This window comes from Ctenopharyngodon idella, chromosome 16 (genome assembly GCF_019924925.1).
Source record: "Ctenopharyngodon idella isolate HZGC_01 chromosome 16, HZGC01, whole genome shotgun sequence".
Classification (NCBI taxonomy): Eukaryota; Metazoa; Chordata; class Actinopteri; order Cypriniformes; family Xenocyprididae; genus Ctenopharyngodon; species Ctenopharyngodon idella.
Window position 1 is genome coordinate 34,305,001 of NC_067235.1, and position 13,556 is coordinate 34,318,556.

The 13,556-nt window shown below is 34.5% G+C and overlaps 1 protein-coding gene across 3 annotated transcripts in view; it reads right to left on the reverse strand.

Moving 5' to 3' along the window:
* Positions 1 to 13,556, reverse strand: part of csmd3a (CUB and Sushi multiple domains 3a) — a 305,727-nt gene that overhangs the window by 6,500 nt on the left and 285,671 nt on the right. For all 3 annotated transcript variants that reach the window (XM_051864521.1, XM_051864522.1, XM_051864520.1), the window contains exons 61-67: positions 13,194 to 13,367; positions 9,823 to 9,896; positions 5,857 to 5,968; positions 4,159 to 4,338; positions 3,869 to 3,934; positions 1,788 to 1,946; positions 1 to 62 (exon numbers count right to left, since the gene is read on the reverse strand). The exon at positions 1 to 62 is cut by the window's left edge and continues 51 nt beyond it. In XM_051864521.1, coding sequence (XP_051720481.1) covers positions 1 to 62; positions 1,788 to 1,946; positions 3,869 to 3,934; positions 4,159 to 4,338; positions 5,857 to 5,968; positions 9,823 to 9,896; positions 13,194 to 13,367 — 827 coding nt within the window. The remainder of the gene's footprint in view (positions 63 to 1,787; positions 1,947 to 3,868; positions 3,935 to 4,158; positions 4,339 to 5,856; positions 5,969 to 9,822; positions 9,897 to 13,193; positions 13,368 to 13,556) is intronic.

Here is a 13,556-nt window from a genome sequence, read left to right on the forward strand (position 1 = left end):
CAGCAGAGCTCTCATGTGATGCAGACGCAGCGTCAGACGAGCCGCTCTGCTCTTGTAAACACCTGTGTGAGGATGACAAACGTTTTGCATTCACTTCATTGAGAACACCTGCTCATTAATGCGAATGAACGCAGATTAATATTTATTATACTTACAATAATATCAAATTAAACTGATATGTTGTCACAGGTGTGTAAATATTGGCTACTTTACAACGACTTTGAATGTGGAGCATTCGATTAGAGATTTAAAATCTGAACTATCAACTTTATATTAGTCTCACAGTTATGTTTCGAGCTATATCAAGCTGTTTTTGCACACTTTTTTTTTGGTTTCTGTCCAAGTTCCAAACAAAAAGAGAAAAAATTAAATGAGAGGATTTATGTAAGGAATAGTTGATGATGAGGCATTTAATTATTAGAAAAATCACACACACACACACACACACACACACACACACACACACACACACACACACACGGTGGTAAAGCAGCCACAACTCAAAGCATCATTATACATCAGGTGTGCATTATTTTATAATAATTCAACGGACTGGGGTCAATTATTCATTGGGGCTCTGGAAGTAAAAACGCCATTTATTTCCTCTATAAGGAAATTGATTTTTAACAATTACTTATAAACCGTTAAAGTCAGCCCTACTGTGAGCGATGAGGCTGTTAATCGATGGTTTTTACCTCTGCTGAAGCCGTCAGCCCACATTATTTCAACTTATTTTTTAAAATAATCCTGTTTAACAGCGGAATTCGTGGTGAAAAACTACATTACCCATGATGCTGTACAGAAAATTCCACCAATCAGAGTCAAAACAAGCAAAACGCAGCCCATTAACCCCGCTCACTCCCATGAAGCACCATGAATGGTAATCGAGTCGTTTTCCTGACACACTCAAAATACGTAAATATTTGAATTTTTAAATGAGTAGTTTTTTTTGTTTCGCCATCATTTTTAATTTGATTATGCTGTTCGCAATGCTTCATGGGATTGTAGTTTTTTCCCCTCACTAAAGCTGTTAAATACACAGTATTTGTCTTTTTGTCTGATTTTCAAATACATTTTTGCTTCAAATCAAACATTGTAATGTAATGAATCACTTTGTAGCTGGTTGTTTTTGGTTCATGGCTTAAAACGCTTTAATATAGACTTTTTAAAATCCCTATGGGAGAAATGAATGGAAAAAAAAAAAAAAAAATCTGATAACATTACCTAGATATTGCATATACAAATAGAGACAAGTACACGACTGTTCAAAAGTTTGGGGTTTTGAAATAAATGAATAGTTTTATTCAGCAAGGACACATTCAATTGATCAAATGCGTCAGTAAAGACATGTTACAAAATATTTTTTGAGCATCAAATCAGCATCTTAGAATGATTTCTGAAGGATCATGTGACACTGAAGACTGGAGTAATGATGCTGAAAATTCAGCTTTGATCACAGGAATAAATTACACTTTACTATATATTCACATAGAAAACAGTTATTTTAAATTGTAAAATTTTTACTGTATTTTTGATTAAATAAATGCAATCTTGGCAGACTTCTCACTGAGCCCAAACTTCTGAACAGTACTGTAGTGATTGTGACTGATACTGCAGTAAAAAGCAGATTTACAGTGTTTAAGAGAAGCCGAGCACTAAAGGCACATCTCGCACGAACAGTAAGTGACATTTCCCCCACAACTCCTGCCACGAGCGCTTGTGTGGCACAGGTGAGATTACACAGAGCAGAAGTGTTTATGACATGAGCTGTATGTGCAGCGTCTTACCTGACAACAGCAGTTCTGAGTGCCTGTTCGTTAAAGTCACATTGATTTTCCCCGTCGACGCGTTAAAGCTAGTGATTGTCAAAGTCATCGGCTGTTTCACTCCTTTATACTCAAACGAACCTCTCCACACGTACGTCGGCGCGAACACATCGTCAGGAACTGTAATGAGAAGATTTAATGTGTCAGATGAGGTTATGAAGCCGTTTACACACTGCGTTCGGCACAATTAACACCTCAAACTCTTTCCACGGATCTCACAGTGAATGACCTCTGAGCAGAAACGACAGCGAGCTCAGACTCTTTCACAGTGGAGAATATCCTGTACAACATACAGGTTTCAACTTGTAAAAAGCTGATAAAATGCTTTTATATCATCCAAGTTGCTGTATTTTTTTGACAACTGTAAGCTGCCTACAGTTAAACTAATGAACTGTAATACACAAGGAAGAATTATTCTGATTAATAACCTGAATATATAATAATAATAATAATGTACGTGGATTTATAATAAATATTCAGATTTGTATAATTATTTCTTGTTTGGCACAACAAATAAATAAAAAAGAGAAAACATTAAATTAGATGATAATAATAATTTAATAAAATAAGTTTTAATTTACTAGATCATTAGCAATAATATTTAATTATGTATTAATTCATTTATTTATCATTTAGAATTGTAATCATGTTGCTGTTGCTGCCATTTTATAAAAGCATTAATATTTAATTATTTATGTATGTATTTATTTATAATAATATTCATGTTTTGTACATCATATTGCTGTTGGTGCCTTTTTTAAAAAGCATTAATATTTATTTATTTATTAATTTATAATTATGATCATGTCTTGTATATCATACTGCGGTTGCTGCCATTTTATAAAAGCAATATTATTTGTTTATTTATTTTTTATAATTATGATAATGTTTTGTATATCATATTGCTGTTGCTGCCATTTTATAAAATCATTAATATTTATTTATTTATTTATTTATTTATAATAATATTCATGTTTTGTATATCATATTGCTGTTGGTGCCTTTTTTAAAAAGCATTAATATATATATATATATATATATATATATATATTTATTTATTTGTAATTATGATCATGTTTTGTACATCATATTGCTGTTGGTGCCTTTTTTTAAAAAGCATTAATATTTATTTATTTATTTATTTATTTATTTGTAATTATGATCATGTTTTGAATATCATATTGCTGTTGGTGCCTTTTTTAAAAAGCATTAATATTTATTTATTTATTTATAATTATGATCATGTTTTGTATATCATATTGCTGTTCTGCCATTTTATAAAAGCAATAATATTTATTTATTTATGGATTTATAGTTATGATCATGTTTTGTTTATCATATTGCTGCCAATTTTATAAAAGAAAGCATATTTATTTATATTAATGTTCATGTTTTGTATCATATTGCTGTTGCATTTTATAAAAGAAATAATCTATTTATGGCATTTGTTGCAGTGGTTTTGTCATGAAATGAACACTCTTATCATAGTAAAAGAAGTCAGTCATGACATAAAGCTCTCTTAACCATGGTAAAATCAGTGTAACTCACTTTCCCTGCCATTTGATTGATTTTATAAAACAGCATCAACATGCTAACGGACACCAATGTTCAAAAGAAATGAGTACATTTACTCATAAAAATCACCACAATATCATTCATTAGCCAAACTGAAGTTGCATTAATACAGACCTGAATGAATGTGAAACATTACAATAACTTCAAACACAGCTCATATAACCAATTGCTAATTTTATATCTTTTTATAAAGATAAAGTTACTGTAACTATTCTTTTGCCAAATGCCCGCCTTTGTCAGTCAAACTCAAGTCAGTAAACACAAACACACAAAATGATTGACAGGCAGAGAACGTTTCTGATTGGCTAGTAATCAGCACAGGTCACTTCCCTGACAATCTCACACTTTATCCCTATCATTCCCAAGCAAATGACTTAACTTTAAGACACACCTTTAAACACAACTTCATATTCACATGTGCAGGCGGTGATTATAAAGTTTGACATCGTTCATGTGCACACACTCACCGTTGACTTTGGGACTCGATGTTCCTTGAACAGGTGTTACGACTTTTTCTGATGTTTTCGAGCCAGCTGAAAGACATTAGAACGCACATCACTGCACCAGCGGAATGGGTTTAAGGAAACGCATTTCACACACGGCTTCCCACATCAAGCAAAGGAAGTTTCAGCCTCGACAAGACAAAAGAATCTAAAGAAAAGTTGCGGGCCACAAAGTTCAGACCGAAAACACATCTGTATTCTGCACTGATCTTCTGCGTATGTGTGTAATATTGATGCCGTGTTGGACTGGTTACCTCTACAAACGGGCACTTTCCCAGTCCAGGATCCATCCGGACGGCACGCCCGGTGCTCGGAGCCTCCGGTGAGGATGAATCCAGGCTGGCAGGAGTAGAGCAGCGTGTAGCCGAAGGAGGGCAGGTCCATGCCCAACACGTTGGCATGCGGCGGGGTCTTTGGTTGCTTACAGGAGTGGGCTGCATTAGGAGAGATACGTCAATGTTCATAAAAACAGATCCATTAACTCTTTCCCCGCCTCTACTAGAACAGGTTTTCCTGCTTGAATGTTCATTATTTTCCTCATATTCTCCATTGTTCAGCTCCTCTCTTCCCAGTCTGTCAGTAACGCTCTGTTTAGTTCCTGTCTCTATGAAGCCCCTCCTTCTGGAAAGCACAGAGTGCTCTGATTGGTCGGTTGGAGCAGTGTGTTGTGATTGGTGTTTGGGAAATGTCCCGCCCCTTACCATAACCGCCAGTTTCAACACACTACTAACTAACTCAACCAGGCCCCGCCCCTTTATTCTGCGTATGAATTATTTAAATTAGGAATATTGTGATCCGTAACAGCGCCCTCTACTGTATAAAGCCCAGTTCACACCTATAACGATAACTATATTTGTGTCCACACCGACGAACGATAATGGTCTGTTTATTTTGCGGTTTCAAAGTGTGTACAACATGTTTTTGCTGTTCTTGTTGCATTTACATGCTTTAACCAGCAGATGTCCTCAGCATGCTATGTTTGGAGTGAATAGCTAGTGTAATCGATCTAATCTGACAGTGAATTTTGCTGACGAAGTCAATATAGTGGAATAAAAACAACACCTAGCCTTTTTAACTGCAGCTTCAAAGGAAGCAAGACAATGTTGTTGAAACTAGCGCTGGATATCTGAGGTAATTTTATTTTACACTGTTTGCTAGCCTAGCATAATGATCTCAGCGTTAATTCTTCTAATTTATTCAGAGGGTATAACTGATTGTTTAATACTATATCTTTATTGCTATCTTTATAGTTTTCGTTCTTGGTGTGAACGGGAAATTTCACAAATAATTACAAAGAATCGGCAAGTAACACATTGAATTAAATGTGAAATTTTGAAGTAGAAAGATGGAAGTAGTATTGTCTGTAATACGTATTCCAATAATGCTTTACAACTTCGAAAAATATTTTTTACAGTGTAATAGTTATTTCATGAAAATATTTTCTATAATTATATTTTTTAACCCAAATTGCATAAAATAAAGGCATTTTTAAATATACTACCATTTTTTTCACAAAGCAAAACATCAAAAGGGTATGCAAATGCAAAATGGTCCTAAAAATATGCTTAAAATTCATTAAGCAATAATACACATTCCCAATTTCTTTCTTTTGATTTTTGGGAGAAATATGACAGACAGTTTTGTAAAATTCACCCAGTAATACAGTAACTAGAGCTGCTGATTATAAATGCAACAGAGTTTGTACATTCACATGATGTGCTGTATGATTGATAAAACTGTATTTTTCATTTTCTCATAGAATAACATGCATACAGAAAAACAAAACTCCTGGAGGGGGAAATAAAAGATGCATCATGACATGCGAAATGGATGACTCTCACACAAAAAACTAAATAATAGTTGTCTGGAAAAGATGAAGTAAAGGCACACACACAATCCAACTATAAAAGTGTGTAAGTATGCGTGTGTGGAGGTAAACGAAAGGGACTTACGGATGCATTCGGGCTGAGTGCCACTCCAGGTCAAATCCTGCTGGCACGTCCGTGTGGTGGAGCCCAGTAACAAGTGACCGGTCTGACAGTGGAACTTCACTGTGCTGCCCACCTGAGGAACAGAGATAAGACTGTCAGAGTACACACACACACACTTACACACACACACAGACTTACACACACTTACACACACACACAAACGCACACAGATTGAACTGAACATCTTTGAAGCTTGAACATTAGTCTTTTCTGCTCATCACATACATTTTACATTTTTATAGAATTTGTTCAGAAATGTATTTCTCGCTGGGTTAAAACCACCCAATCGCTGGGTTAAAACAACCCAATCGCTGGGTTAAAACATCCCATTCGCTGGGTTAAAACCACCCAATCGCTGTGTTAAAACATCCCATTCGCTGGGTTAAAACCACCCAATCGCTGGGTTAAAACAACCCAATCGCTGGGTTAAAACATCCCATTCGCTGGGTTTAAACAACCCATTCGCTGGGTTAAAACCACCCAATCGCTGGGTTAAAACATCCCATTCGCTGGGTTAAAACCACCCAATCGCTGGGTTAAAACAACCTAATCGCTGGGTTAAAACATCCCATTCGCTGGGTTAAAACCACCCAATCGCTGGGTTAAAACCACCCAATCGCTGGGTTAAAACATCCCATTCGCTGGGTTAAAACCACCCAATCGCTGGGTTAAAACAACCTAATCGCTGGGTTAAAACATCCCATTCGCTGGGTTAAAACAACCCAATCGCTGGGTTAAAACATCCCATTTGCTGGGTTAAAACAACCCAATCGCTGGGTTAAAACATCCCATTCGCTGGGTTAAAACAACCCATTCGCACGGTTAAAACAACCCAATCGCTGGGTTAAAACATCCCATTTGCTGGGTTAAAACAACCCAATCGCTGGGTTAAAACATCCCATTCGCTGGGTTAAAACAACCCATTCGCTCGGTTAAAACAACCCAATCGCTGTGTTAAAACATCCCATTTGCTGGGTTAAAACAACCCAATCGCTGGGTTAAAACATCCCATTCGCTGGGTTAAAACAACCCATTCGCTGGGTTAAAACACCAAATTCGCTGGGTTAAAACATCCCATTCGCTGGGTTAAAACAACCCAATCGTTGGGTTAAAACATCCCATTCGCTGGGTTAAAACATCCCATTCGCTGGATTAAAACAACCCAATCGCTGGGTTTGTCTATTTTCAACCCAACTTGTGTTGTTTTTAACCCAGCATTTTTTAGTGTATTATTAAAAACTACGCGTTCTACATCCTCAATTCAAATTGAAACTGAATCACAAATCAAAAGGCGTTTTCTCACTTCACTCTCCTGTTACTACACCTGAGAACCTGTGCATCCTTTCATCTCTTTATTTCTGTTTCATGTGTTGTAAGGAAAAACAGTCTTTATGTAAAGTAAGCTCTGTATAAACGGCAGAGATGATTCTCAGCATTACAGCAGAACGTGCGAACGGTGAGGAGGGGAAGCGGAGTCTGAGAGTCCTGCTGAGATGAAAGACTCACAGCACTGGAACATTAGATTTCATTACAACACACACTTCTGAAGGAGTCGGTGACAACAGCAGCCCGACTGACACAAACAAGACGCTCATAGAGAGCCAGCCGAGACCACCGCTTTTATTTTGCCCTTCAAAGAGCTCATTCCTCAAGGCGAGAGTGATCCAAAGCAAACTGAACAGCCCAACGCTTTTCATATTAGACCTGTCGACCGCAGAAGCCGGGGGTGACGGCCGTCTTCCTGAGATTATTGCCACTGCCAGCTCTGAAATCTATTCCATAGCTTTGGCAGTGCATAATGCATATATGTTGTTTTTATTCATACTTGTACAATTAATATTTTTTGCACGCAATTGATTTTAGCGATTTTTATTTAATTAAGATCCTGCTCATATGCATATATGCAAAAGCTCGGACAATGTATTACAGCTACTACTGTTGTAGATTTAAATATGATCAATATAAATCTGTTGACCGTTTAAATGACTTTCAATAACTTGTTCAGCAATACTATCTGTAATGTCCCTTTTAGCCTCCATGAGAAAATGTCTAGACTTAATTAAATAGCCTGTGGTTGAAATGAAAAAATAAAAAAATAAAAAATAATAAAATAATAAAATAAAATAAAAACAAATAAATAAACATAGTGCCAATATTGAGAATGTTGTGTGGTTGTAATAAAATAAAGCATAATAAAGCTAAATAAAATAATAAAAAGTCAAATAAAATTAAATAACAAAAAGTCAAACAAAGTAAAAAACAAACTAAAATAAAATAGAATAAAATATATATATATATATATATATAGAATTTTAGCAACACTTGTGCCAGTAGTGAGAATGTTTTATGTTTGTAAAAAATAAAGCATAATAAAGCTAAATAAAGTAAAACTAATAAAATAAAATAATAAAAATCAAATAAAAATCAAATAACAAAAAGTCAAACAAAATAAACTAAACTAAACTAATAAAATAAATAAAAAATAAAATAAAAATAGAATAAAATAAAAAATAATTTTTTAGAAACACTTGTGCCAGTATTGAGAATGTTTTGTAAATAATAAAATAAAATAAAAATAAAATAACATAAAAAAATCATAGTCAAATAAAAATAAAATAACAAAAACTCCAATAAAATAATAAAACAAACTAAATTAAACTACACTAAAAATAAAATAAAATATAAAATAAAATATTTTAGAAACACTTCAGACACTTAAATAAAGTAAAATAAATATAATAAAATAAAATAACAAAAAGTCAAATAAAATAACAAACTAATAAAAAAAAAAAAAAAATAGAATAAAATAAACAATACAATTTTAGAAACACTTGTGCCAGTACTGAGAATGTTTTGTGGTTGAAAATAAAATAAAATAAAATAAAAAAATCATAGTCAAATATAAAATAAAATAACAAACACTCCAATAAAGAAATAAAACAAACAAATTAAATTAAACTAAAAATAAAATAAAATATAAAATATTTTAGACACACTTGCATCAGACTCAGTACTGAGAATGTGTTGTGGTTGTAATAAAATAAAATAATAAAGTCAAATAAAAATAAAACAACAAAAACTCCAATAAAATAATAAAACAACAAGCAAAACTAAAATATTTTAGCATCACTTGAGCCAATATTGAGAATGTTTTATGTTTGTAAAAAAATAAAGCATAATAATATGTAAAATAAAAAATAAAATAAAAAGTCAAATAAAAATAAAACGACAAAAAGTCAAATAAAATAATAAAATGAAATAAAATAAAATAAAATAAAAAACATTTGTGCCAATTTTAAGTATGTTTCAGACTGTCACGTCAGTCACTCTCAGCACTGGTTATTGATAACCCAGTTCAGTTGACCTCTTCTACCTCTGATCTGATATTATGGGAGACAAAATTGCCAACGGATGTCAAACTGAAGAGCCCAATTGCTTTTTCATTTCTCCTGCCCCCTTGAGGAAGAAACGGCGGGCTGTGAAGAGCCATTCGAGCGACGGCAGAGGCGTTCGGGGCAGATATAGTGAGTGTTTGAAGAATAAACTCTCCCCTGACAAGAAGAACTGATGGTGGGAGACAGTCACATGATCCTGAAACTGGCTCTTCACACAGCATTTGACTGAATCAACTTGACAATAAATCAATTGTGCTTATAAAGACCCGCACTGACACACACTCTCTGATGTGGCATTAACGTCTTCGGATGAGACCGTCACTAGGCCAGTGAATATCCTTTTGTCTCAGCAATGATGGAAAATATGATTTTCAATTCTTAACAGGCACATCAAAAGTCAAATTGTGCCATTTGAAAGGGCCGTTTTTGCACTTGAAGATAAAAGCAGGCTACAACTGACAGAAACGGCCCTTTTGAACTTATTCTCATCATAATAGCTTTGACACGAGAGTCCAAGACAAGCGCTTCTTACCTTAAAGCCCAGACTGCTGTTCAGAGAGCCGAACTCCGGAGTGCCGGGATTTTCACACGCCGTCCGAGTTGGTTCTGCGGTAAAAGCAGGACGACACGGTCATTATCATCTCCTGCACTGTTATCTTCATAATTGGGTTAGGAAAAGGTGATGTAGACATTGATGTAATGGCAGTGACCCACAGAAGAAGGTCATAATGTTCACATTCGAAGGCTGAAGTGGATTTAAAAAAAAGCGGTGTTTGCCAGAACTTTACCGTAAAAAAAATACGGATTGAACTTAAATTAATACACGACCCTTCAAAACTTTGAAGTCAATAAAATCCTTTTTTTAAAAAAAGAAATGAATGCTTTATTTCAGCAACGACGCATCAAAGTCCTTTTAAGGCAAGTCAATGTCAGAATGACTGAGATGGCCAATCAGACCAAAGGAGGCGGAGTTTCACTGTTCACAGAAGACGAGTGCAAATTCCAACGCGATGCCTTAGTTTTAAGAGTGAAAAAAAAGACTTTAAGGTGCAGTAAGCAATTTCTGAGAAAAGCTGTTAAAAAAGTGGATCAGACCCGAGCACCAAAACACACTTCAGCCAATCAGCAGTAAGGGCGTATATACTCATTGGGGGGAGATGCCTATGTGGCATAGCGTGTTTGTGAAATTGGGGGCGGAGCTATAAGGATGTGGTGTGATTATTTTGGGTAGGGGCGTGTTTGTTTTGGTGATTTTAAATATCAAAAGCATTTCTCAGAAATCACTTACTGCACCTTTAAGTAGACTGTAAACCCTAACGCTCAAAATAATTAATTGGTTTGAGTAGGACAAACTTAAATTAAACAAGTTAGTTCATTCAAATCAACTTTTATGAGTTTTTAGTTCTTTCTTTTTCTTTCAAGTTCACAGAACTGATATATTTTAAGGAAACTGAACTGTTTCATTGTTTTGAGTTTTATGAACTTATTTCTTTTAATTTATAAGAACTTAAGTTTAACTGAAACTGGGCTGGGATTTCTATTTCCCAGCATGCTTTGTCCATGACACTTGAAAGGGAGAGTAAATGCAATTTTTTTTTTTTTTTTTTTGTGTGTGTGCATAATGTTAACTGGGAGATTTATGTTAGCAAATTAACAAGTAAGCATTTTCTGAATTAGCTTGTTATAGCTTGCTAAGTTTACACTAATAAAAACCTTTACATAGTGGTTACATGAAAATTTTAAGTTACATGTATGAAACATTTTAAGTTAAGAACAATTAAAATTTATGAGTACAAAATAAATGCCAGTTCTGCTTACTTAAACTTTGAATTTCTTAACTTAAAAATTTTGAAGCAACTGAATTTTTTTGAGTTTTGCCAACATATTCAGGCTTATAGTGTAGCTAAACATTTATTATTTGACAGCTGTTTTATGATAGATATGTTCAACGAACGACAGTAATATGCAAATTACACAACTTTATGAAATTTCAAGGTTTTCAATTGGAAAAAATTAGGTTTCCCCCGAATGTTCAATACATGGTTACACCTTGCAGTGTCAAACACACAAATACAAAACACCATCATAATAACAGACATGACAGTACAATAATACAATTAACCCCTTAAGTGTCACCCCCATTTTTTTGAATATACATGAAAATGCACTATCCAAACTTAAATTATTATAATTCAAGAATGCTTTGGAGTACAGACTTAAGTTTTGTCTTGTTTTAACGAAGACACTCGGCAGATTATTGATGAAGTGAAAGGAATAGTATGAAAAATTTATGTAAGTTTAAATTTACTGTAAATTAATGTACTGTACTAAACTTTTTTTTATTTATATAAAATGTATATTTTATCAAATATATTGTACTCTAAAATTCTATCAAATGAAAGCCATAAGTCTAACCAAGTGGTGTTTCGAATTTGAAGTTGATATCATAAAAATTTAAGTTCCCATGAGATTTTGTTTAGGCGCTGTACCAAAAATAGCCACCGGGTGTCACCGGGTGTTTAATGCATTCTCTTGTTACAAACTGATACATTCCTGTCCAAATATCACGTCTATCACAAAACAGTTGGCAAATATGGAACAGTGAGACTCAGACCTTTCCAACAATATGTGTTTTGTCAAGATTAGAAAAGGTTTTGAATATAAAGTGGTTAAAATAAATATTGTAATATGAAACCCGATTTCATGTTTTCGCAGACTGAATCTTGAGTTCATAAGCTTTTGAATGATACCTAATTTATGATGATTACTAAAATATGTGATATGAAAAAAAGGCAATAAATAAAAAGAGCGCCAAGCGACGCTTAAGGGGTTAAAGCCCTGGAGTACATAACTGATCAGTAAAAACTAAGAAGAGACCATCAAATGTGAAGTGTCACACAATTTTTTACTGTAAACTGTAAATTTCACTTCCAAAAGATTTTAATTTAACAGTATTTTACTGTAAAATTACATGAAATGTCCTATTAGATTTATTATCTTCTCACTGTATAAGAGAACGTACTGTTAACCAATTAACAGGCTTTTACCATAACACTTTTACTAAGGACGCACCGATATGAAAGTTTTGGCCGATACCGATAACCGATAATTCTTTATATTTGAAAGCCGATAACCGATATATTGGCCGATAAATCTAAATTAGGGATGCACTGATATGAACATTTTGGCCGATACCAATAACCGATAATTCTTTATAGTTGAAAGCTGATAACCGATATATTGGCCGATAAATCTAAATTAGGGATACACCGATATGAAAGTTTTGGCCGATACCGATAATTCTTTATATTTGAAAGCTGATAACCGATATATTGGCTGATAAATCTAAATTAGGGACGCACCGATATGAAAGTTTTGGCCGATACGATAACTCTTTATATTTGAAAGCCGATAACCGATATATTGGACGATAAGTCTAAATTAGGGACGCACCGATATGAAAGTTTTGGCCGATACCGATATATTGGCCTATTAATCGAAATTAACATTTTTTAATATAATTTTTGAGAGCCTGATTACAAAAACAAAAGTTTCACCATTTAAAAGCCATGTCCCAAGCACACAATTATAATGTTCTCATTATAATTTTATGTAGCTTATATGAAGTGACTCCAATCATATTTCAAGCAAAAGTCTTCATTTTAGAGCCTGAAGTGTCTCAGCTGGAGGAAAGAATCCATCATTTATCAGCTTTAATATATCGGCCAAATTTTCTTATTAGGCCGATAACGATAACATTAAAAATGAACATATATTGGCCGATACCGATATGGTAGCCGAAATATCGTGCATCCCTAACTTTTACCACTAAAATTGTGTTTCATTATTTTCACAGTACATGTTCATAAGTGTTTTAGTAGCATTCGATGAGGTAAAACGCACCTATGCAGCGCGGCTGTGTCCCGCTCCAGGTGGCGTCTGCTCGACAGGTGCGTGTAGAGGAACCCACCAGCAGGTAGGGGGCGCTGCAGCTGTAGCTGACCTCGGCTTTAAAGATGAAGCTCTGACCCTCTCGTCTGGCACGGGCCGGTACGCCGGGGTCACCGCAAAACTTGGCTGTGAAGACGGATGAAAGGACGAGTCATTTGCAGCCCATTTCAATCATACATATGGACTTTTCGACTGAAATATGTTATTTAGTGAGAAAAAAGGCTGAATTTATCCACTGGAAACTCTGCAAACATTCCAGAAAACAGATTTGAATGTGAGTTTGCACTCTAAAATAGCTTTTATAAATGTTCTAGT